The sequence below is a fragment of the Battus philenor genome, unplaced genomic scaffold (assembly GCF_028537555.1).
Source record: "Battus philenor isolate CCGP_79_NKW_IND1 unplaced genomic scaffold, ilBatPhil1.0.hap1 SCAF_13, whole genome shotgun sequence".
Classification (NCBI taxonomy): Eukaryota; Metazoa; Arthropoda; class Insecta; order Lepidoptera; family Papilionidae; genus Battus; species Battus philenor.
Genome location: NW_027181675.1, coordinates 12,462,738 through 12,490,725, shown reverse-complemented (window position 1 = coordinate 12,490,725; position 27,988 = coordinate 12,462,738). Strand labels below are relative to the sequence as shown.

Here is a 27,988-nt window from a genome sequence, read left to right as displayed (position 1 = left end):
ATTAAAAAAAAAAAAGAAAAATAGCTACGAGCAAAGAGTAGTGGTAGCCTTGTAGTTATATTTAACTAGTTAGCGATTAAGTTTTTAAAAGTAGAGTCCACGTAACGGCACCAGAACAACGCCAAGCGCAGTCGTCCACCCAAAAGGTAAACAAGACAAAGTTAAACATTGTTAAGTTCGTCGAAAAAGGTTGGATGAAGGCCGCTTTCACCTGGTCCTATTCGGAATCTACGGGAGCGGCCTAAGTCCTGTTGCGGACCTCTTACGGCTAAAATGATGATGATATACAACAAAAAAAGTGGATTATATTTCATATCTTCTATATGAGATTTCTGTCCACGCAATGGTAATACGAAAGTAACACTGAAAGATTTTAGAACTAGTCAGTAAAAATAATATAAAAATTAATAGTTATAAAATTCAAAAACAGGTCTTTTTTAACGAATATTTTATTTTAATTAAAACTTTGTTGTTCAAACGTTTCATGATGCCGAAGAAGTGTTTGGGTTCGAAAACGATTTGAAAAAGATCGAAAAAGAGAATTGGACAAAGTATACATAGTTGTCATGTTGAGGGGACTATTTCAAAAAACTATAGTCATAAGTGTTTCTAAGTTTACAAGTTGAGACTTAGTTAATTTTTAATATATAAGAAAAGAATCTGGTAATAAAAAAAATTACACAGATCATATTGAGCACATGCTGTTCCTGCATGTCCATATAACGCTGCTGAAACATTCCGACCTAAGTTTAAATTTCGAACGCGATTCAAAATGGCCAGTCTGTGCAGGAGCTTGGTCCGCACCAACATCTAGCGCGCGCTTTTTGTCGATATAATACGTTTTTTTCAAAATGGTGCGTTATTATTTATAATTATATTTCAAAATTTATTTCGTAAATAATAATTGTTAGTTAAATGTAAATTTGTTTATTTACAGACTACTCAAATCGACGATGAGCAAATAACGAGTAAGTTTTTATTTTAAAGTTATTATAAAAAAAATTTTATGTGAAATTTTTTACGCGTATTTTAAAATTAAAAATTAATATTATTGGATTTTTATACCAAAATTTTATGACTATAAGAGGGATCGCAAAATGATGTCGCTTTCTTAAGTTAAATTCACACGACTACACTTTTAACAAGATTTTATTTTAATCAACAATATATTCACCTTCGTTATCAACGACCTTTTGACATCTAGTATACAAATTTTCAATGCCGGAACGGTAAAAATCAATCGATTTTTCAGTAAAATATAATAATAATACACATAGAATCCAAAGCAATACATATAAATTCAATGAAAAAGTATGAAATATATGTATGATCGAGGCACAATAACTTTCGTTAACTATCAAATGTGAAATGTTAGGAAATAGCATCTTTTCGTGTAAGTTATACAGTATAGCAATATCTCTCATTTAAACTTGAAATAATTTGATGAGATATATGTGTTGGATTCGGAACTAAAATAATTTAGTCCATTATTATTAAAAAGATGTAACTCTTTTTAAATATATTAATATAGAATAATACAAAAAACGTTAAAATTTTTTTATATATTAATATGGGAAACTACCTTAGTAATCATATTTTGGTATGCAAGTCCAATAAATTTTTTTTTTAAAAAATGGACTTCGAATTTCATATACACGGCCAGCTATGAGACTGCAAAAAATAAAAAAAATCTTTTGTCCTCACCTGCCTAGTTTTAAAAAGAGTCACAGAGGCAATAATTTATTTTAAAGAGCGTAAAATTCCGCACGTTACAGTTTTATTGCAGTTTTACATCTTTAGATTTACATACAATCAATGTTGGTCTATTTCGAGTTTAATTCTACGTTTTATAATGCCGCCCGTACTAAATGTTCAACGTATTTGCAATTAAAATTTTACTTCTCACTGTCCAAAGGTATTAATTTTCTTAAGTTTTTAATACATTTACACTACTGACATGAAATGCAATTGAGCATAGGTTTTTCTTAACAACGAGGTAAAATAAACAGTTTCTTTTTTCAATTGGATAGTTTTATTATAATACAGGATAGATTTTAATAAGTGTTAGTCATCGTTTCAGCCCAAAGATATCCACTGCAATGTATATTAGGCCTCTCCCAAAGATATCTATTGGGGAATACATCATAATCACCACGCTTAGCAGGAGGGTTGGCGATCGCAGTTTTATATTATGATACGCAGAGAACGCTGTTTTCCATTCTCTGGATACTTAATTGTGAATAGTGACAATCCTATATATTAATGACCAGTGTGAATTTTATAAGATTGTATTCCAGTAATCGAATCCGCAAACTATTATAGCAACTCACCCTCTACCGCTAGGAGATCACTGCCAATGCATAAAACAATATTTAACTACGTATTTAACAGGCTTGATATTAAAAGGAATTGTTAATGTATTTTATTATTTTTGCCTGTTTTGTTCTATGAAGCAGTAAAAATCTTAAAGTCAAACATCTTAGAATATTAATGAATTAATATATTTTATTTCAACTTCCTGCGATAGACCTAGTAGTACTTGAAAACGAACTCCGATACATTTTTATTGCAATACATGTATATTATTTATTTTTTAAAATATTTATGCTAGATAGAAGTGTTGCAGGAGCTTCTCATTTCAATCATTCTGCGCTTACGGTTTACGAAGTGACAGTAATATTAGTCAAGCCGAAATCGTATAAATTGATGTCTGGTCTTTCAAGGGCCTTGGTACCACAACTCTATGGAGCGTTCGCCTAAGCGATGTAAAACCTCTCTAGGCTCTCTATCGGGTGATATTACATGTAATATAACGACCAGATCCGAGATTCCAGACGTAGCCCAAAATCACGTTAATGTGGTTTAGTCTAAGCACCTTTTTCACTTTGCCTTCTAAAGTAAGCGAAAGCTTTAAATATCAATAAAACAACAGTGTTGATCGAAATAGAAAAATAACTTTCATGTGAAAGTTTACCCGAGTTCATTCTGATACAGAGTTTTAACAAAATTTTTTAATTCTTAATTTAATTTACTTTTTTAAAAAACTATGAGTACAGCCTAGAAGTTCGTTAAATGTATCTAATTGTGTAGAAAATTGAACTAATTATATCACTATTCTGCAGGGTGATAGATTATAGATAAAAATGAAAGTAGTTACAAAAGGCTCTTTTGTTACCTATTAATGTATGGTACACGCTACACCTAAATCAATGGTATTTATTTTCATCGTTACAGCCTATAGACGTTACAACCCACTGTATAGCATAAGCGTTCCCCAAAGATATATAAGAGGTCATATATCACAATCACCACTCTTGGTAAGCGTGTTGGCGATGTGTGGTTTTATGGTAAGCAGATCACGCTGCTGCCCATCTATTGGAAGATTGTTTGTGAGCAACGCACAAAATATGAATTATATGGGATTGTAACTCGGTAATCGAACCCGCAACCTACGGTCGAAAATTTCTGTTCCCCACCGCTGGGCTACCACTGTTCACTTCTTCTTTATTTATAATTCCCAATTATTAATTCCTACAGTACTTCTAGAAGGCTGTCAAATTACACAGGTGATCAGAATCAGGTGTAAAAGTTTTAAAGCTTTTAATGAAAATGAGATATAAATAGTCAATCGCTTTTAAACTTATAACCAATCACGCTGTATATTAGTTTTTTTTTGTGTAATTGTATATACACGTGGTAAAAGTGAATATGAAATCTCTTGAAACGGTGATTTTGTTACATATAAACTTTAAAATTATGAATACTAATCTACTAGAAGTTTAATTAACTAAAGAACAGATTAAAGAAGATTTAGTAAAACTTGTCCTAAGTGTTTCTAAGTTTACAAAGTAGCTTGAAGTAAGTTAGTCTCGTTGAATAGTAAAGTCAACCGTTGTACAGGCACTACTTGGTTAGTATCCATAGCCTCGCTTTTCCGACTTTTACAGTGTCACCGAAATTAAATACCTAGAATATGTGAACTTTTGGATCTTTCTGAAGACAATATTTATTTCTGCCCGAGATGATTAAATAATCGTTACATAGGTAACTAACAATGATTTTGAACTAGAAATGAGTTTGCGGGCTATTCTTTAAAATTAATAATGTTATTCATAACGCCATGTATTAACTCGAAAAGTAAACTAAAGCTATAAATATTTGTAATATTAACAGAAGAATAAAAAAGAAGTGTCATAAACTATAAATGTAAAAAGAGAAAAAAGTAGTAAAAGATATAACAGAAGAAAAATAAAAAAGAAAAGAGAAGTGTTTAGTAATGAAATATAAACAGTTAATTTATTATAGTCGCAACTAAAACATACAGATGCCTTAGGAGACAAAAAATTGGCTTTTGGAGGTCAAGAATCAGGCTGGTAGGAAATCACGAAGCATAATATGATGGGATGCAAACCCCATCACAACCTGGATTTTAAGTAAACACATAGTAATGCATAAATAAAAAATATTATAACGAAAAAAAATTATTAGAACTAATTTATTTCAATAAATTTTATTATTTATTGAATTTAAATATCTCGTACTTTTTGTTCCTTTTCATTTACATTGAAGTCGTTAAAATATTGAATAACACAATGAAAATAAAATAATATACCTTAGCATATGTGAAAATAATAAATAAAAACTGTTATACAGTAAAAGTAATGCAAAGAAAATATTTAAGTGAAAGTTTTAATTCGAAATATTTGAAAATAAGATAGTTCTAAAAAATCCATTAAATAAGAGACAAGACTTGTTTATACGTACGATACGTTCTAATTGCGTTCTATATTCAAATTACTATAATTTCCTCATTATTACTGAGTAGTAATTTGCTAGTAGACATTTTTATCTAGCGCAAAAGCGAATTTATTTTATATCTGTCATTAGAAACAATAAAATAGATTGCTTCTTTATCGTCCTATACTGTTTTGTGCCAAATAACTTGCGAAAAATGTTAGTTTGAAATTTTAAAATGTCACGTGATTCGTTCCTTTTATAAATATAACTGTCGTTAATTACGTTGGCGATAGTTTACGGAGGCAAGATCAATTTGTCGATACTTTTAACGTTTCTCGCGTTCCTTTTTTAAATCTCACTAGCTAATGTGTAAAACACATTTAAAAGAGTTATTGCGTGATATTTTTTTCTAATACGTAATATAAATTAAACACGGAGAAGTAAACCTTACTTTAACTTTTTTAACTTGAACCTACCATTTTGTGAAGATGTGATATATATTATTTGCATTTGTATTTCTGTTTATTTTCATATTATTTTTATACATATATATGACTATATTTTCTCTCCACAAAATCCCATTAATTGAGATTGCGAGTAGTAGCCACCGGATATATAAAAATAGATAATTAAATACCAGGGCATTTTACTGAAAATCCGCGACGTAAAAACGATTTAAACTATAAATAAAATATACAATTTACTTTCAATAATTATTAGCCAACCATAAATCCTCTTTCTTTTTTCTTCAATCAGTTTTTACATAAGACTTTAATTTATAAAATTAATAAATCTTTCTTTAAACAATATTTATATTTTCATAATAACCCCTGAAAACGTTCAGAAAGATTTCATTGCTAGATTTAAAAAAATATATATCGAAGAACGTATTTGTGCAAAAGGTTACTATATTGTAGATGATTTTATAGAAGATGCACACAGATTATATCAATGTTAATTGAGTTATAATTTAAAAGAATATATAGTCCCCTTGACTTCCCTCCTCCACATTTTCTTTTCAAGTCTAAGGCATTTTATCCGAACTAGTGGTAGACTCAACTTGATGTCAACAAGCGATATTATTTAATGAATGATGAATAAAGATTTTTTAATTTCAATTAGAATATGAAAAATAGGCACAGAGGTGTTTCAACCTCTGTTTTTATTTAATGTACATGACCAGATTGTATGTAACGTAGTAAATAGTACTATTTTCGAAATTCAAAAAATATTACAAATGTAATCTTTACTGGCCAGTTTTTACCTTTCAGTGTCACTCTCGTATATAGAATAAACAAGGTTGATTAAAAAAAAACCTTTTGTAAAACCGGGTTAATGTAGAAGATATAAAATCACAAATTTCCATCAGGCCGAAAGATAAAATAAACCATATATTTAGTCCCGCATATAAATGAAAACAAAGATAGTAATTTACTTTATCGACCTCGGCCATCATGTACACGCCGTAAATTTTATGAACATATGAAGTTGTAAGACCCTTCTCAAGGACTTTTTATTGCCAGCTGTTTTATATAAATTTTTATGCACGTTATTCTGATATTAGATAAGTGAATGTTTTAATTTTATTATAGAGACGTACACGGGATTTTGCAGAACAGTGGTAGCTAAGCGGTAAAGGAAGGAGGTAGAATACAATCTAGTATAATACATAATTTGTGTATTAATTATGTAAGATTGCCACAAACAAGTTTTACAGACGATGGTAGCAGCGTTCTCTACGTACCATAACAACACACTGCGATACCTAACCCGTCTGTCAAGCGTCGTGATTTTGGTAATTCCTCTCATAAATACTTCTGGAAAGCCTATATCTGGCAATAGGCTTCTATGGGCTGAAAAACCAGTCGTTGGAAATTATTAAGTACTAACTATTAAAATTCTTCTGGTAAATAGATATAAAAATGTACGATTCAATGGTCCAGTAATATTTCTATTGTCTAATATCCTAAAATATATTCTATGAATTACTTATCGCTATTCATTGGTAGGTTTTAGAAGATGTATAGAGCTACCAAAACCGTAGCGTTTACATAAATAAAGAGCGGTATTTATATTTCGGTAGCACTATAACGAATGAATATTATTGTCATAATAAATTAAATGTTTTCCCATGGACAATGAATAGTGAAAGTATGGATACAAATTTTATAAACCACCACCATCTAAAATATGCCAATCAAAGAGAAGAGAAGATTAAAAAGGAAAGCAATTTTAAACAAAATTTAAAATAATATAATCTATACTGAGATTTACACTTATTTATATATATATATATAAGTTTTTTCCTTTTCTCCTAGGTCATTTTTATAATATTACATTGCAGAAGGTAATTATGGAAACAGAAATGTATTTAAGAAAAAAAAATCCAGAACGCATTTCTCATTTCTTTCCGACTCATAGACGCCCACTTCAAGGCATAGGAATCCCTCAAATATATCTATGAGGGATATATAATAACCGCTACGCCTGGCAAGCGGGTTGGCGATTGCAGTGTGTTATTATTGTAAGCTGAGGACGCTGCTGTTTATTTTCTGAACATATGTGTGAGCAGTGTCAATCTTATATAATTAATGAACCAAGTGTGAATAAAATAAAATTGTATTTTGAGAATCGAACGCATAATTTACGATCGCATGTCTCAGTCCTCTACCGTTGGACTACCATTGCCCATTTTTCGTCATTTCACGCCCTTTCTAAATCTACCTATTTATTGTACTTATACAGTTATTTTGAATTGTATATAAATTAAGAAGTAAATACATTTATTTTGCATTTAATTAATAAATCAATTGAATACTTTGATGTTGAGTTAATTTATTTTTAGCAAGTATAAAATAAAAGTAATAACACAGAACGTTTCATGAACATGTTCGCAATGAAAAAGGCTTTCAGCGGATCAAGGAGTTCGACTATCGATTCGCCAAACATTGGGGGTATTACAACGAACGCTTTGCTTCAGTTAGAAAGGGTACAAATAGCGAGGATTTATAAGCAACTATTTCTCGCGAACTGACCTCGTGGTCAAAAGATGTTTAGTTGAATTCCCTTACCTATATTGTATTCTGTATTATGTAGGGTGATTGGTGATAGGTGTAAAAGTTTTGAAGGGGGAAATGCTTAGCTTATTTGCCAGCAAAAAGTTTCAAAGCTTTTATAATTCCATACATATTTCCGATCACCTTTGTATAGCGATCGCTCTGAAATAAGTTACATTAATATTTTTTTTTAGTACTGCAATGACAATTATTTAACAGTAACGAATTTTAATGTGTAATACAGAGTAATCTGAATTATGAAAAGGCTTTTTCTTTATTAATTATCATTAAGTTATTTATGATTTCTGAAACCTCTGAATTTTGTATAGTGTGTACCATACCTTAATTAACACCAAATGACCTATACATACATTCACTCTTTTAAAGCTTTTACATCTATATACAATCACCATGTATATAATTCGCCAAGCACAGTTTTTGTTTTAAAATAAGAATTTAAAAAATATATTTAAATTGTTCTCACATGCAGTAGACAATTGAAATTATTTGATTTATAATTAATTACATTATGATATTTATAGACAACTTTGTTATTTTGGAGGCAAATAAATTAATCAGAAATTTATATCAACGGAAATGTTAGCTGAATCTCTCAAAACAGGTATCAGACGTGAGAAAGCTTAGTATCATGTCTTTTAGAAAAAATCTTAATCAAAATTTAATACAACGAAGAATCGTCATGTTCTTATCAATGAAATTGCACGCTGACTAGTAGAGATGTATGTACATTTCAGCTTATCACAGTATATATGTACATGTTATAATTTAACTGTATTGTTTATGTATAATCGTATACATATAAATATATGTACTTAATACACAGTGAATTTTAACATTAAACTATATCAAATTTCCAAACCCTTTATTCTTGACCTAGGGTAATGATAATAAAAGAACTTCATTGTATCATAATAATAAATAATGTAATAAAGTAAAAGCACTTGTAAGAAACATTAAAATCTTAACTTCACCGTCTAATTTTAAAGAGCGTTTCCACTTTTTTAACGGCTCCGTTTTTAGGGATTCCCGTTAAACCTAACCCATGGATAGACAAGGTCCTTATTTACATAATATTTTTTTATTGCCTACTCATCTTTCATTCATTCCTCTAATTTCCTTCATAATATCTTTCACTTCTTTTCATACATTGCGTCACGTTCTTCTTCCATCCAGGGTTTCTAAAATTTCACATTTATTGTTTTTATTTTTTATTCTTTATTTTTTACTTTCGTATATTTGTTTAATGATTTATTTATTCTTTATTATTATTTATCTTCTTACTATCCATATCGCACTTAATTTTTAAATATATTACGACCACTCAGAGCATTTAATAACTACGTGTTAAAAATTCTCAAACCAAACACCTTGCAGTCCCTTGGCAAGTCATTTACTATACATGCTACTCGTTTGTGGAATGAGATACCTAGTTAGTAGTTAGTTTTATGGTAGCAGATTTTTATTCTTTGTCATTATATATATAATTTCTTATCCAAGCAAAAGTTGTATTTTAAAAAGCATGGAATACAAATAGACCGCCAATTATCGTTATTCTGAAAGTAGTAGCCAAGTTGTAGAGGACTGCCACTTACGATTGGAAGTCATCCGTTTCGAATATATATATATATATATATATATATATATATATATATATATATATATATATATATATATATATATACATACATATATATATATATATATATGTCTATATATATACATAATATATACACACATATAACATCGTAAATAATTCACGTTCTGTGCATTAATTTTCTTTATAATAGAATATATATTATGATTGCTAATGCCCACATGTTTCAAGATCACGATTAGTTGCGTCCTCTGCGTAGCGTAATATCACACTGCAATCGCCAACCCGCCTACAATGGCGATAATAGTTTAATGGCTTGCAGTGGGCGTCTGTGGTCAAAAACGGTGGTCATCTCAATGTTTATTTGTTATGTTTATAAGATGTATAATAAAATAAGATAAATTGCTTTTAAAACAACTAATCTATTCATTGTTTTCCAGTGTTAAGACGGGCGTTTAGCATGTTCGACTCGAGCAAGCAGGGGCGCATTGAAAAGGAGAAGGTTCGCACCATCTTAAACACCATGGTCCACAGTTACGACGACAACGAACTTGACCAGATACTGGACAACGAAGACGCTGATGGTAAGTTTCACTTATACCCTTTTAATTCTTTAATTTAATTTTTAATTTCTTACTTAAAGACCTAAAATGAAAGGTATATGCCACAATGATTAAGATATTATGAAGTAATATTTAAACAAATCACTCTGCAATGTATTAGACAGTTTTCATAACCGCCATCATTGCTGTTATGATTAATTTACTAAAAAAAAGACCCAGAGGAAAACCCTGGAAGAGGTTACTGGAATGTGTAGAAGAGGAGGAGTACCGGGAGGAAGACATCTTGACAAAGAACGGCGAATAGAAGGAGATGGAAGAGGATCTTGGAGGAAGCCAAGAGTCATAAAGAGTTGTAGCGCCATAGTAAAAAGACGAAGAAGATGAAAACTGGTTTATCAACCAAATCTAAACGTCGCGTCAACCGTCTCGTGGTGGCCACTCGAGAACCTTTCGGCTCAACTTTTACGCCTGATCAACTAAAGTAAATCGGTTACAAGAAAATATGGTACATTATTGTATATTATTTATTGAAATGCGACAAGTCAATAACTTCTTGCAGAACAAAATATGCGGGAAAGATAATAAACAGTAATTTATTTATGCATTAATGCACAAAGTGTGAATTATTTAAGATTGTGCCCCAGAAATCGAAACTGTGACTCACGATTGCAAGTTTTAATTTTCCACCACTGGCTAATAAAAAAATACTTCGAATTTTCAGCGTAAGATTTAACACAATATAATTATCAAAGGAAACGCGTAGTTGTCAAGCCGTGAGGTTGTTCACTTTAATACATCTGTTAATACTTCAGTAAATATCACTGACGGGCCATTAAAAATGGTAATATTTTCAAGCAGGCAGTGCGACGGAAATAGAGTCTTTAAATCTCCGACAACGATACACATTCCTAACATTTACAGTCTTTACGAGTTGACGATTTTGGATTTAAAGACATCGGTGCTTTGATCTTTCGTGACACAAAAGTGCGCTTACATTCTTTCTGAAACATCTGCGAACGAATCTCCAATATATTTTTATTGCGATGTAACAAGATGACAAAGGCTGTAAATGTTAAGTAAATCTTTCATCAATCACAATACTAAATCGTCTACTTGTCGTGATTAATGTAAGACGACATACCTCATTAACAGAAATAATCACACTACACTATATTTGTAATACATCGCTTTTTAAACTACACTTTTTTTAACGAGAGAAAGAGACAGAATTATTTTTCAATGGATAGACCAATATAAAGATGTAAAGATGCGCTTACACGCAAGTTATTTTCTAGTAATCTTGATGATTGGCTTTAGATGTAAAGACTTTAAAGGGAGTGAAGTTATAGCACATTTGTTGTCAATTAATTAATGATACACCCTTTACAAAAATCAATAGTTTCAGGAATAATAAATAACTTGATAATAATATAATATGAAAAAATCTGAACATAGTCTTGATAAACCTACGTGAAGGTTTTAATACACTATCTGTCATTCATTTTGTAAAAAAATACTTAAAATGATATTAAAACAAAACTGCACAAGAAAAAAACTAATTCTTTAAAAGAGTCCAGGGTAAATGTTTATCAAAATCAACAACAGTAAGTTTTGTCATCAATTCCGAACCTTATAATCATAAAAATAATTATCCAATTATTAATCACATTATTGAAATCAATGAAGTAATTTAATGCTTACACAACACAGAGAGATATAAGATTTACAAAAATCTACACAGTGTTTTGCCTTTATATCAGTAAAATATATATATTCGAAACGCCACCGCTTCAACTTATAAATTGTAACCTGTAAACGTCTGTGGCATGTGACCCGCGCCCGCTTCTCACTCAACCACTAATTGATGGGTTCGCGTCCCTGTTCAAATGAACGTAACCTTATAATTTACTCCGTCAGAAATGACGTCGTATGAAATTGAGGTTATTTTAATAATGTGCTCAAGCAATTTACTTTTACCACGCAAAGATATAATGTTACATAATTTACTTGTCAGTCAATATGACAAACGCTTGTTAAAAAAAAATGTTCTACTGTTATTTTAGAGAATACATAAAAAAACAACCAAGGTTCACGAATTGCACATATAAAGTGGCAGTGGGCGTGGCATGTCGTGAAACCGTTGGCCGTTGGGGCCTATAGGTTCTTAAATGGTGACACGAGCTGGTATGCTTGGGTATGCTGGTAGTAATCAAGGCTGCTGAATGCGAGCAGCGCAAGACTCGTCATCATGGAAATCTTTGAAGGAGGCCTATACCTTACTATAATCATCATCATTTATTGGATCACATGATGATGATACACTATTCTTTTTCTCAGTCGCCTTTTCATTTCTGAAGGTCGTGTCTATCTCGGAACATATTGACGTTTCTATGACAAGCTCTTTCCATACTATCTTTTAGTTTCCTCAAGGCAGTAGCAATGGAGAGTCTAGATATTCATTTGACTTGATTATACCAGCCGATGTGCGCCAACGTGGTCTTTTACTGTCTATTTTCATACAACTAGTAGTTTGTTTCTCTGGTTATCTGCAGACGATATGACCGTTATAGTTTAAGACTTGTTTGTAACATATTGTGGAGAGTCTGGTCTTAATTTTGAGTTTATCAATGGTGGACTTATTGCTACATCTTCCTGTCATGGTAACTATTATACTTTAAAGTAAACATAGAGACAGAAATATAAGGCATTTCAAATGGACCTACGTTGTCTAATATATGTGGATATCTAATTGTATGAAATTACTTAAAATCAAATCTTCCTATTGCACAATTGATATAAATCCGATTGTTAGTTGATCGTTTTAAAGATATGTTAGCTATTCAAAAATCTTGCAAATGCATTGAGTCACCATAGCGCTGGACAAATTTGGCTTTGAACTCGACCATATGCAGGATACTTTATTTCGCAATCTAATTACGAAATGATCCCGACCCAAATGGTAATGTAACAGTTCATTCGTTCATCATCATTATTATCACTTAGCTGCAGTATACCCACTACACATCATCGATTTTGAATAACCGATAGGAAGAGGCCTATGTACAAAATTAGACGCTCTGCGGTTGAAATGATAATGAAGGTATAATATTTTTATGACTATCGCTGGTGTACATAAATAAATTAAGAGCAACGTTAGCCCTGTAATATAGCCTTTATTTTATGTACTAATCGACACTTTAAACAAAAATCTTTTTAATACCCTAAGGTTGTATTTAAGAAAGCGCGGAATGCAATTAGAACGTCGATTGTACTTTCTTATGATTATTGTAACAGCGGTATGTCGCGGATTTGATACCCGGGATACAATCTTAAATAATTCACACTTTGTCTCTTGGTCACATAGGATTGCCACGACTCACTAACAAGATTCCAAAGGATGGACAGCAGCATCCTCTGCGTACCATAATATCACAGTGATTTCGCCAAACCGACTGCTAAGCATGGCGTTTATGGTATGTTCCCCCATAGATATCTTTGAGGGTGGCCTGTAATTTTCAGTGGGCGTCTATAGGTTGAAAAGACGACGAATCTGAATATTTTGCTTTCTATATCTAAAGTAGATAATCGTAATATATTATTAATTATAGTAAAGACTACAAACACCCTGATGAACGAAGTCTTCACTCCATCGTTTGTTTAAGTGCCTCTTTCAAATAAGCCTAATACACTTCAAAAGTCAATTAACTCGAAACCATTTAACTTCAACGACTATAATTTTCACATTAATGGCGTGTTTTAACGACTTTCTAAGTAATTAATATTTCTGATCATTACTCTTGATATCTACGTATCGATATTGATACATCTTCGCTGAGAAGTTAATTATGTTATTAATAATTTAAAAAGCTAAAATGCTTTTTCTATTAATTATGAATTAGTTTTATTTATGATATTACCCCAACAATTACATATATACAGGTGATTGGTTTTATAGGTTCAAAGAAGCGAATGTGTTACTCATTTATTTAGCACCCTTAAAAAAGTAATTACTAAATAATAATAATAATTTTTGTTTCGTATTGGAATGCGCCAGGCCTATAACTTTTAGCAGTATAAAGTTTGCAGGGACAGATAGTAAACATTAATTAATTTTAAAATGTAGTTACCAGTAATCCTAATAGAGAAACCGCTTTTTCTTATACTAAATTTGTATATTACCATTACATTATTTATTATTTCTAAAATTGATGACTTTTGGATGGGGTGTACCATACATTAATTGTATATTTGTAAAATAAATATTATTCTAAACTTTTTACATCTATTATCATATAATAACAAAAATAGATACACAGACGTTATAACAGGCTTTAGACAAAAATATAGTTAATCACTAGACGTGAGACAGAAATGACATTTCCGGAAATCCAGAACCTATCGAACATAACTTAAGTTTGTATATAAAATCCTTACATACTATTATTTTTTATTTGGATTGATCTATGGTAGCCTAGCGGTAGAGGACTAAGTCGCGGGTTCGATTCTCGGGATACAATCTTATATATCTCATATTTTGTGCGTTAATTACATAAGAGGAGCAGCAGCTTCCTCCGCGCACCATAATTTCACACTGCGATCGCCAATCTGCCTGCCAAGAGTGACAAAAGCGGTATATCCTCTATAAATATCTTTGGGGGAGGCCTGTGCCTTGTAGTGGGCTTCTATGGATTGAAACGATATCTTGATCTATATATAGTGTAAACAACGACAAGAGAAATCGGGTGATTTAGCTAGTCTATCGTGAAGTTACAATTTTAATTTTTCGAAGTGAAAAATCAGAATATTTGAAGTAACTATATAAATACGTGAAGAAGATTTTTCAAATAGTTTTCTAGGGTATACCAATGCCTACTCTACAACACGATTTCGACTTTAAGTTGATTTATGGAACATCTGTATAATAAAGGTATAAGAAGTAAAATTTACTAAAAAAGCTGTGATGTAAATTTTATAAATAAACTTAACTGCTGTAATTGGGGATAGATGAAAGGATATTAGAGCGGAAGAGAAAATAGACTGAATTATGGAATCAAAGATCATAATGATAGATTGTGAAGAATAGAAGAAGAGTATAAAAATAATAAAAAGGAAGTGAAAAATTTGAACTGTTCACAACAAAATAGGGCGTGGAACAAGAGGTCCCCAATAGCGAGGGCCAATAAATAAAAAAAAAACATCTGGATAATTATCTTGCGTCCGTCATAAAGTTTAAGAAACGACACGGAAATGATTTTTGAGTAGCTATAAATTTAACGTTACACCAAAGAAGAAAATTAAACCTTAAAAATTAGTACAATAATTTATAAAACATATTTACGACATATTTCTACATTTATAGAATTTATTTCGAATTTCACAAAATTCTATTCAGCGAACTTTGGCCTAAATACTTCCTATAGGAAAGTCGAAGTAATCAAGTTCCTGTCAGAAACGTTCCGGATTCCCGTCTGTGCGAAAATTATGAGGAAGTTTTGCTGAAACTGATTCCAACTCAAAAGTTTTGACGCATTCCGTTTTAAGCCATCCATAGCGCCATGAGAATAACCTGCTATCAAATAAATGGAAATGTATTGTTAAATAATAATTATTATCAAAAGATGTTAATACTAGAGATGTTAGACTAGTATTAGAAAGGGCGAATGGCTATAAGTATAAAAGTTTAACGGGGGTGAATGTACTGCTCATTTTGTGTAAAATATTGTACCATATACACTATCCAAAAATCAGTGGGATCAGAAATATAGAATAACTTATTGCGTAAGCGTTTTTTAAATTTTTATTACTAGATTTTAAAGTAAATTATTGTTTACTGTTTGTCCCGCAGATTATGTAAAAATAAAGAAAAAATTGTAAGAAAGAGAAACGATAGAAGAAATATAATGTTTCGGAATGATTACTTTATTCAGGTTGATTGTAAATACCCATCAAAGCTCTTAGTTAAGACAAATGAGCTATACATTCATGCTTTTAAATCTTTTACACCTAGATAAAAAAAAAGCTGTTCACAAGCAGGCCCCGACGAGATTCGAACTCGTGATCTCCTATTTACTAGACAGGCGCTTTATCCAACTAAGTCATGACGCCGATGACTTTAGTGGTAAAATAACCCAAACATTTTTAATAATAGAGGTAAATATATATTTAAATATGATATAGACGTTGGTTCAAATAACTTTTTGCTTATAAATGAGCTATTTATTGTTTTTGCATTAATAACTATTAACAACTTCGCAAATGCAATAAAATGGTATAATAAATAGATGCTTTTTTATTTTATTGTACCTTAGAATTCGTAATTCCGATTCTTTAAGTTCGAAGTAAAAAAATTAGAGATATGTGCCTTAATTTTTTATGCTTTCTACAATTGTCTTTATTTAATAGTATAATTCATTCTCTTTACATGTATCGACATTATATAGCTTGTTCTATGTACCTAAAAAGATACTCTTTAAAATTCTAACATTCCATGTTTTTGTTAATTAAAAACAATAAAGTACTTACCACTTTACACTTTTTTTACACGATTTTGAAATGAAGTTGATATTGGGGACAAATGAGTTATATATTCATCACTTTAAAGCATTTACCGTCACTATCAATCATCTTAAATATTTAATAAGCTATCTGTCGCTACTCTGATAAAGTAATTTAAGTGAAAAATAAGTAAAACAAGTTCGGTTCTTTTTTTGAATATTATTTTTTTTCTATATTTTAATTATTATAACCGTACAGTTGTAATGTTTAAATGTTTTGAAACAGGATCTTATAATAGTATGACTGTCGCTTAACGATAGTTTTTTCCATTACCTAGATACTTCTAGTTTACTTTGTACATGTTAAAACCTTCTTCTTATTCGCCTTTTCAGCTGATCAAGAGACGCCCACTGCGAGACATATATATATAGAGACCTTTCCCAAAAATCACCACGGAAACTCATCCTGGGCTGCTCGCATCCAGCGCCTTTCTGCTAACTTTATTATGTCGTCAGTCCACCCTGAGGGGGGCCTGCCCACGCCGCGTCTACTGGCTCATGGTCGCCACACGAGAACCTTTCGGTCTTAGCCGCGATTGGTTACACGAGCGAGGTGTCCAGCTCCCCGCCACATGAGACGAGCAATTCTTCTAGCTATGATGGTGAATTGTGTTCTTCTGCGGATTTCCTTATTTCTGATTAGATCTCGCAATGAAACTCCAAACAGAACTCTCTTTATTACTCTCTGGGTGACCTTGAGCCTTCTTAAGTCTTCTAATCCGTATGTCATCCCTGGTAACGCATTTTAGTCAAAAACCTTTGACTTGAAACATCATGGTATTTTAGATGGGAGAATGTTTAATAAGTTCCCGAACGCTCCGCATCCGCTTAGATTTGGCAAGTGATCTCTGTCACGAAGTTGGATTTAATAAACTAGACGGTTCATCTTTTATATATATATATATATATATATATACACACACACACACATATATATATATATATATTTATATAAATCATCTAGAACTTCGAGTAGCATAAATTAGACATTAAATATCACTTTCGTCTCACCCATATTAATAGGCCTTCTTGGCCGGAGGCTTTACTGAGATCATCGAGCATTATACCTAGGTTATGCATGGTTTCAGTCATTATGACTATATCATAAGTAAACCGAAGGTGAGTGATGTACTCGCAGTTGATGCCGAGCCCGCTCCAGTCCATGACCTTGAAGACATCTTCCAGTGCAGCGGTGAACAGTTTCGGAGAGATAACGTCTCCCTGTAAAACACCTCTCTGCAATTGAATTGGTTCCGAGCTCTAACTCTTTACTTTGACTTACATGATGGCGTTTTACAAGCACTTCAACGTCTGGATGTACCGATTGATATCTAAATCAAATAAACATATCAATTTCTCCCTAGAAAACTAAATATCCTAAAGAATAAAAATCTATTTAACACCATTCGGGTTGCAAATTTCAGTACGATTTTTTTAAATTAATCGTCCAAAATATCTACAAGCAATGTCTACATTAAGTAAAATAATGAAAATGTCAGTACAAAATTTTTTCATGAGCTCTTTATAAAATCAGCGAACTGACAAAATCCCTTTGGGGATAAAATTGGTAAGCAAAATGAATTGTCTCGCAGAAATAGGTACTCTTAGTGTCTTGAAATAAAAAGATCTAAAGTTCACAACGAATGCATGTATTGAGGTCAATGTGACAGTCATTGTGTCTCTACCTTAAAATCAATTCTCTACATTTTTAATGGTATTTCGTATGTTTGCTATTTAGATTGCTAGGCTATCCATCGGATTATTCTTAGCCTTATTATGTTTCTATTCTTAGGTCACAAATAATCTTACATAAAAAAAGACGAAAAGAGTATTAGTTGTAATCTACCTTACAGCCCTGGAACGCATGTCACATTATCCCCGGATTTTCGTTCGACGTTCGTTCGTAAGATACGACGGTTTTGTTGCCTGGAATCGAATCCACAACCGTAAGACAGTCTTGAACAACTAAGCTACTTCTGATCTATATCGTATACACACATCAATGTTATGTAATCGTATAGACAACCTAAGTAAAAGTTTAGGCCTCTCCGAAAGGTTTCCAAGATAAGCACTCTTTTCGCACTTATATACTCAAAGTAAAAAAACGGTTTTCTTATAATATGATTTATGTTATTACTAACATTGATTATATAAATGTAACAAAGAGAAAGGAACGTCCCAAAGTCGTAAATCAAACTCTGTAAAGTTGGTTTCGATTTGTAGAGTGAGGCAGTGTGTCCATATAAACTGTATAAAAACTATAGGGAATATGCCGGTGGCGGCGTTTTGTGACCCTTTACTATTACGATACAAGTGCTCGATTAAACTAAAACATTTGTTACACCCGAACTAACGTAATGGTGGTTTAAGTCAGATTTACTCAAACTTCAACAAAGTTCGATTTCACGAAAGTACATTGACGTGGTATCTTTTGGTAATACAAATTCAAATTTATGTTCAAAATATCTTATTTAAGTAGGAATTTACATACGATTTTGAATCGTTGATTTTTTAATGCTATAAGTAGGAAGCTACCATCTGCTCAGAATGCTGGTCTGTTGAGAATAGCCGGTCAGAAACTATATAATAGTTGCTCTTTTAAATGAAATTTAACAAAGTTTCGTGTGTAATCTATGTTATCAATTTTTCGTGTAATAACTACATGTTAAATACTCACTTAAATCTATTGTTTGACATTTTAATTTATTATAGAAAGAAATTTGTAAAGCTTTGGTATCAAAAGTCCGTAAATAAAATATAAGATTGCAGTCGACAGAAATGTCTTTGGAACGAATAGGTAATCGTATTTTTAATTTGTAGGAGGCACATTATAGAGAAATTTTATTTTATTTTAGTTTCTCTGAAATTGCTCTTTCGGCATTTTTAATTATTTTTAATTTTTTACATTAAATGTTTGTGAGAATGATAATAATAAAATTAAATTTATTTGTATTATTCCCCTTTTCAACCGATAGGCTTTTGCATTGCCGCATCCTTCAACTTCCCGCCTCAACAATATCGTCACTTCACCAAGAGAGGGGCTCACGCCGCGTCAGGTCGCCCCTCGAGAACCTTTCGATCCCAACGGCTATTCAGTTACCTAAAACATTGCATAATAATAAATATGATGGACTATATATACATTGGATTAATTTTCATAAGAAATAATAATATTCGTGAAGTTTAAGTAACCCATTATTTATATATATATGCGACGTCATATATCGGTTGGTATAATGATAACACTTTGGTGAACACTTGCGTACGGTTTTAACAATATACTATATATATATATATATACTGTATATATATAATATACTTCCGTGTGATGTTTCTGAATTATCATATAATAAATTCATAGAGTTTATTACACTAACACTTGTAAAAACATACAGTCCAAAAGATTTTTAAAGCGATAACAAAATTGAATCGCTCTAACTACTGCATGCAGTTGTGAAAGGGATCATTAAATGCTTTCTATAGTTTTTTTTTTCAGTGGCTTTACATTTAATGATACCTTTATAGGGCTGTTCGATTGGATTTTAGATTCTAATAAATTGAGCTCTTCAAGTATGTAATACGAATAAATAAATAAATAATTTAATAACGCAATATAAATAAGGATAGAATATCAATTTGTCTCAAAAACTATGGTTAGAATAAACTGTTTTAAATCGAATACATATGATAATGTTACTTATGTTAATGGCATAAGAACGTTTTCGATTTGCACCTTAGAATTAAAGATGTTCTTGGAAGTCAGCCCAGTGTACATTTTTACGATAACCAAGGAAGTACGACTCGCATAAAATTACCGCATCATTAGAAGATGTTTCGTTTTGCCAAGATGCGAAATAGGTATAGTCTAAAATATTAGTAATATTAACTTAATTTCGAAGAAAATGTAATAGATATAGATAGCAAATATATATTAAAGTTAACATAAATAAAACACCAGGAGAAAAATATAAGAGACGACAATCGAATCCAAAATAAAAGATGAAGGATGCAGAGTAACTTTCCTCAGCTAATGCAGGTGGGTTATTGAAAATGTAATTTAAAGGAATAAATGTTGGAATTAATATAGGGTCAAGTACTGCTTACTTGCTTTACATAAAGAATAAAAATAAAGCAAACTGTAAGTATCAAAATAGGATTACAAAATGTAAAGAAAAAGAATACAACGTATAGTGATAAATGTAACATCTGCGATAGTTATTATATACAATCAAAATTAAACCGTTAGAATAATAAATATTGTGATAAACTGTGATAAAAACCCTGTGTTGTGGTAATATAGGAGATGAGAGGCGATGGAAAAAAGTAACTTAAGAATAAATAAGAATGTAAAATTTTGTGATGTATGATAGAAAATGAATTAATGATATATAGAAGAGAATCACAAAAAAAAAGAAATGGGAAAAAATGGGAATTTAGCGAAAGAAGGAGAAAGAAATAATAACTTCCAATAATAGCTTTAAATTCATGTGATTATCGTATTTACGTAACGTTATCAGAATTAAAATGTAGTTGATAAAATAAAGCTGTCATTATATTATTTAACCTAAAGTGAGCAGAACGGTAATGTCTGTTTGATTGTACTCGTCTAGTGTTGTCCAGTCTTTTGTAATACAAAATTAACGCTATTGTACGCTTACAGTGACACACATATACTATATATATTTTGAGTTCATGTCTAGCGAAGTAAAGGTATTCTACGGTTTAAATGAATCTATTTCATTAAATCTACTGCCCACGTCATAATTTGCTAGTTTGGTTATCTAGTCTTTGAAGTATATATAATTAGTAAAACATTACCAAAGTGGTAAAATGAAGCAACTAAAACTCACAGCGGCCAAATTGACCACAGAAGCGCTGCGCCAATTTCGTATTTTCCTAAATGTTGTATACAATACAAACCGAGTACAGCTCGTTTTGCTTGGCCCGCTCTTCCTATTTGTGGGTGTAATTTCGTAAAATTATTCCTCGGTAATTTTTAATATGGTAAAAAATATTCTAGTCACGTTTTATCCATATAAAAGTTATAGTATTATTATAATACATTTTTTAAATGAACGCCACATGACTCTTTTGGGCGAAAAAGTCTCTCAACCTAATTGTGTCAGAGATACGAGTATCGTAATCAGTACATAGGTGCTCTTAGTGTAGTACAGGGTGATAAAGATAAAGTCTAAAAGGTTAAAAAAGATGTATATAAAGCTCATTTTCTCCCAACAGTATAGAACACCCTATCCAAGGGTTACAAAATTTGTGTACATTGAAATTAATTATTGCATTCTATCTTTCAGCAGACCTTGTACTGCTAAGTTATATACCTATCGCATTCAAATAGGAAAATGAATTATGTGACATATTTTAGAGCGTTAACTTTATACAGGTTGTTTGGAAATAGATTTGAAATCTTTAAAACTTTTTTATGACAAATGAGATGTAGATAAAGGTTTTTCGCTTTAAAGGTTTTTCGTTCGGAAGTCCTTTGTGAACATTTTTCGTACAATTTATTACAACTGTGATGATTTTTAAAGAATATTTTTAAACTTATTTATATAATATTACGTTATAATGATAACATTTTTAATTACAGGTTCGGGCAAGCTTAACTTCGATTCATTTGTGCGCGTTGCGACTCACTTCTTGGACGAAGACGATGAAGCCCTGCAGAAGGAGCTGAAAGAAGCTTTTAGGCTTTATGATAAAGAAGGTAATTTATATCTAATTTACTCCTTTATCGTCGTACTAGCCAAAGACGCCTAATGCATGGCATAGGCCCCCACCAAAAATGTCTATGGGGTATAAACCATAATCACCACGCTTAGCAGGCGAATTGACGATCGCAGTGCGGTATTATGGTACACAGAGGATGCTGCTGTCCATCCTCTGAAAACTTGTGAGTGAGCAGTAGCAATCCCATATAATTAATGCACAAAGTGTGAATTTTATAAAGTTATGTACCGGGAATTGAACTCGCGACTAGAATTGCAAGTCTCAGTCCGTACCGCCTTTAAAGGTATTTAGAGAGAAGAAAGGCTCCAAAGATGTGTATTGATGTATCGAGTAGAAACGATTCTTGAGACCTTCGGATAACAAAGTACAAAAAATGTTCAAGTATCAAGAACGAATGAAGACACTTCCATGTCAAATGGATAAATATGAAAACCCTGACTCTAGTTCACGGCAGCACTGCTGTTCCTGGCGAGGGTAGTAGCCTGAACAGCGCAGCGGTTGCCAAGAACCTGCGACAGACGCCCAGCTAGCCTTATCGATAACTAGCCATGGTAACACATAGCATATACGCGATCAGAACAGCCGAGAGGATTGTTGAGCTGAAAGAAGAACTAATCAGGTTATATTGAGATTTTTTGGGTAATCCGAAATATAAAATGAAAAGATGAAACCCTGAAGTTCGGAAATCTGCTCTACCACAGGGAGGGCTACCAACTGTTCCAAGTTTCTATCGTAGAATTGGTAATCTTGTTAAGATATGATGACAATTTTATTGACTCCAAAAGCAACTTAGTGTTTTGAACATCATATCTAGCGTATAAAATGTTTATTACCGCTTTACCGCTTTGAGCAATAACAACGAAGTAATAATGTATTACGAACCCCATGTCTAAGCTCCTTTCGCAGATGACTCCACACATTCTCCTAAAGGGTCTGTTTTATGGGTCGTACTGATAAGACGTAGAGTGTTTCTGGGCCGTTGATTCGCGACAAGGCGTTAGTTTCAGCAACGAATCGGAATAAATGGTAGAGATTACGGCTGTGTTCCGCTGTTAGCTTCAATCTACTTTTTGGGTAGTTGAAGATTTTATTTGTTGGATTGTGTAGGGTGACCACGGATGTCTTTGTTTTAATACGGATATGAATGTATTTTTAACAATAGGTATTAAATTTAATAGAGTAATTCGCAGTGTTTCATTTGACTTCAACTTTCAGACGCACACAGTCTTTTCGACTGTTGTCCATTTTTAAATCAGTATAGTTTGGTTTTGATACTTATTTCTGTAACCACGAGTTGAGTTTCCTAGACAGCTGTGGCGATTGAACTGAGCAATCAAGGCCAAGTATATTGTGTCCTAAAAAAACATACAATATAATAAAATCAATAACATTATAAATCTAAGATGGCCGCCGATACAAAATGGCGGATTACATATTTTTCCTTAACCCCTCAATATGGGTATCAAATGAAAGGGTTACATTATTAAAACACGATGATTATGTCAAAATTTAAAATTCAAGATGGACGCCGTTCCAATATGGCGGACTAGGTACATATTTTTCCACAACCACCACAATATGGGTATCAAAAAACTGTTTAACTAAGTTTTTTAAATGTATTTTTATTCTTTCTGTATTATAATTACTTTATATATTATTACCGAAACCTTTGATTTTTAGATATGTTATAGCACACATTAATTGACAGCAAATAATATTTACACTCACCCCTTTAAAGCCAATACACCTACAAACACCCTGTACAGTCAGAGAGAACCGTTTTAAAAACGAGTTCAATAAACCTATTCCAAGAGTCACATAACCAAAAATATCACTGCGAATACATCAGCTAATTTACACCGTCTTCTTCCTCGAGTGCATCGCTCCAAAGTCAAACGTCATGTACATCTCATGCTCTAATTTGAGCTGTCGTCACCGCCTCGATTATCCTATCTTAATTAGGACAGTCAGAGAATAAATCCATGCTTAGGCCCTGCTTAGGCCATCGAGGAAATTTCGCTTATACAATACCATCTGTTCCAAGTATTTATGGTTACTGTACTGCCAGAAGTGATTGGTCTATCATAATCCAATAGAAAAAATTAAAATAAATTAATGCGATATATTCCTGAGTAATCAATTTATACAGGGTGAATAAAAATATGCGTAAAAGCTTTAAGGTTTTTTCGTTCATATGAGTTATATTCACACTTTTAACACTTTTAAATCAATAACCAATCACCCTGTATTGTTTTCTGTTTGAAGTAATTTAGTTTGTATAAGCGTAAAGTTTTGTATTTGGATATATTTAGCTAGATTTTGAGTCTTACTTTATTTTGATGTAAAAATTTGTTCTAATAAAAAACCAAGTCTAAATACGGTACCATGCGATAAATATTGCATATCGACATTTGGAAAAATACAATCGCATAATTTCGGCCTCGTAGAGCGTTATCTCGGTCGCACGAAATACAAAGACTGACAAAACGTCACACAGGTAGTGTGGGACAGTGATAGTGCTCTACGAAGTTAGCCGTCTGTCTCTTTTCAAAGGTCGATGTGCAATATTTATCGCCGGGTACTATAACTACGGATATCTCTAGAAGCGGCATAGCTATAATGTACAATAAAAACAATAAACAACGTGTAATGGTTCGTTTTCATTTAAACAAATACCACAATTCAGTTTTGATTTTAACGCCAATATAAAACAATAAATTTTCGATAATATTTCGCAGCTAATGGAACCGATCGATTCGCTGCCAGAATCTACTACCATTTGTTACAATAACGAATAAATCTTTCTTCATTTAAAAAAGCAGTATCGTTTTTGATCGTGTATATGACTAAGCTAAAAATTTTTAAGATGGTAAAGTTTAATTCCTGTATATGATATTTATATATGGAAGCAAAGACAAGTTTATTTGATAAAAAACGTTCGATTCTCGCTGAAAACAAACAGTAGTAGTAAAATTTATTAAACAATGGACGTATCGTAGAGGCCATTTCTCCACATCCATCGACCGAATAACGTCGATTGCTTCCAATTGCCTAGCAGCTATGCAAACAGTTCGTTCACGTGGACAGCTGCCGTGCGAATCGGACATTAGCCTCTGTCAATATAAATTGACGTAATTATGCTTGAAACACAGACAAACATACATATATACACCTAAACATAACATGTTTTTAGTAATAGTTCGCAAGTTTTTAAACACGATAATCTCTTAAATACTTTTACCTAACTAAACATTATAACATAACCATTTTCACAATTTTTAAGTTTATGAATATTTAATATAAATATATAATATAATATAATATAATATAATATAATATAATATAATATAATATAATATAATATAATATAATATAATATAATATAATATAATATAATATAATATAATATAATATAATATAATATAATATAATATAATATAATATAATATAATTAAAAAAATCCGGACAGTTTTTGATTCTATACTGAAAACATTAAAGTACGATAGAGCTTTCGATAAGCAATGCTTAAAAGCGAGTGACGGTCGTATTTACGAAGTATAATATATTATAAATATTTCGCAGGATAATTTTTGTGGCCCAAATGGCATATGAGGTTGCGCATCATGCGCATCAGAATATTATTACCAGAATCACTTTAATCTATAGCAAAGTTCGAGGCTCTCAATAGGAGACAGCACAGCTTACAACTGTTTTACCAAATTGGATTGTAAAAGAGTCAACGTAGTGATGGTATCCACATAAATAAGTGTTTATTGAAGAGCCCCTTGTAAAAGTAAGTGATACATGGATTATCTATTCTACAAATTATTATCGGAACAAAATACAAGAGTGCAATATATATATTTCCAGATTTCAGTAGAGTACTTTTGGATTAGACAGTATTTCATCAATACATTTCAGCCGCAAGACAACTTTACATATATATTTCCGGGAGGACCGGTTGTGAGCCTGCATTCAAGTCAAGACCTTAAAAAGGTTATTTGTGCACCTTGTTGGTAGACTTCCAGCACTGCGTTTACCGTTCCATGGTCTTCACTTCAAAACCTTAAGAATGCGACGGCCATCTGATCTGCACACTATGTAGCAGTTAGCAGGGGTCCATCTTTTTATTATTCGTCTATGGATCTCTTCATTCTTGATTTAATCTCGTAGGGAAAAGAGCTCGTAGAGAAATCTCGAACAAAACTGTTTTTATACTTTGTATTACTTGCGATGGTACAATAATCCCGCATATCAGAGATAATTTGCAAGGTATATGTGATATCCATCTACCCATACTGAGCACTCTTAGTAGACTTCAACCTGAATCCTCTTTGTAAAAGGTAGCGTATATCTTAACGATAAGCTAATGAAATACAATGTTACAAGACAGTCGAAAAAAGAGTAAGACTTACAAAAGTGAAGAAAATAAATTAAAATAAAGTATATAAGACAAGGGATAGAGAATTTTTTTTTAATAAAGTAGAAAGACAGTGCCTGATAGTAAAATAACAAAAGAATCGTTAATAAATATTTAGAGTCTGTGAAAGAAATAATCTGTGATAATTAATGTAAAAAACTGTGATCTTGGAATGTAGATAAAGGAAGAAAGGAGATGCGAGAAAATCTACAAACGAAGAATAACAGATCTTGTGAAGCTTAAAACGAATGAATAAAAGATAATGTGAAAAACGAAAGAGATTATAGATTAAAAATTTAAAAACACATTTTACCCGAAATTGTCACGTTTCACACAAGGTAGGGGCAAAAATAAAAAATGCAATATAACAATAATTTTCATTTAAGGTAATGGATATATCCCAACATCAAGCCTGCGTGAGATTTTGGCCGCATTGGATGATCAACTGACTCCGGACCAGCTCAATGAAATGATTGCCGAAATTGACACAGATGCATCTGGAACCGTTGACTTTGATGGTAAGACTGGTAAAATATTTAAATTGTGCTTAACATTTATTATACCAACGCTGTGCTTGTAATTATTCTTCTATACGAAATTAAAAAAATTGTAAAAGAATATTTGATTGATCACCGTTAACGAAGATCAAGGTGTCATCAAGAAAAAAAAGAAGGAAGATCCTAATTTCATTTCTTCTTTTAAAAGAGTTTATGTTATGTAATATCTATAACATGTTTTAGAAGTAAACATTATTATTTATAGATTTATTATATTCTTATTTTTAATGAATAATTTAGAAATAGTTTCATTAAAAAACGAACGAATTAATTATTGTTCATACAGAAATTTATGATAAAAGTTTCGTTTTAATTTGTTAAATTCCAAACCCAGAAAAATAACATACCAACGGCGGGAAACTCTTTATTCTTTTTTTTTCCATGTTTGCTTTGAGCTGTCAGAAACGGACAGAAACATTACAGAAATTTCACTGGAACATTTTACCTTTAAAATGTGATAAGATTTGTTGAGCTACATTTTTATTCTCTCTGGTCTACATAATTGTAACTTCACTTCTTCCTCAATTTCTCTGCAAATATTTTAAACTGATTTTCTTCACATTGTTTCAGAATTTATGGAAATGATGACAGGCGACTGAAGATATTGTCTACCAGAAAAAATGTAGAGAAACGCAACAAACAAAACTGTAACATGAAAATAACAAACAAATCTAGTCACGTTATTAAACATTTTCATTAAATATTTAAAGGGTTTTAATTTTCGCCTTAACCTAAGATTGA

General features: G+C 31.7%; 2 protein-coding genes across 4 annotated transcripts in view; one reads left to right on the top strand and one right to left on the bottom strand.

The window, feature by feature from the left end:
- Nucleotides 1–27,988, bottom strand: part of LOC137933226 (calmodulin-like) — an 82,887-nt gene that overhangs the window by 36,316 nt on the left and 18,583 nt on the right. The gene's annotated exons all lie outside the window — the stretch shown is intronic.
- LOC137933148 (troponin C-like) lies at nucleotides 786–27,921 on the top strand. Its single transcript, XM_068776956.1, has 6 exons — nucleotides 786–854; nucleotides 938–968; nucleotides 9,849–9,992; nucleotides 22,131–22,247; nucleotides 27,077–27,208; nucleotides 27,818–27,921. The coding sequence occupies exons 1-6, from the start codon at nucleotides 852–854 to the stop codon at nucleotides 27,844–27,846; spliced, it is 456 nt and encodes a 151-aa protein (XP_068633057.1). The 5' UTR covers nucleotides 786–851; the 3' UTR covers nucleotides 27,847–27,921.

What these genes read in the sequence shown, in the direction of transcription:
- LOC137933148 (XM_068776956.1), top strand. An exon ending in TAGGCTTTATGATAAAGAAG is followed by an intron (nt 22,248 to 27,076) that starts GTAATTTATATC and finishes TTTTCATTTAAG; the next exon opens with GTAATGGATATATCCCAACA. An exon ending in TGGAACCGTTGACTTTGATG is followed by an intron (nt 27,209 to 27,817) that starts GTAAGACTGGTA and finishes ACATTGTTTCAG; the next exon opens with AATTTATGGAAATGATGACA.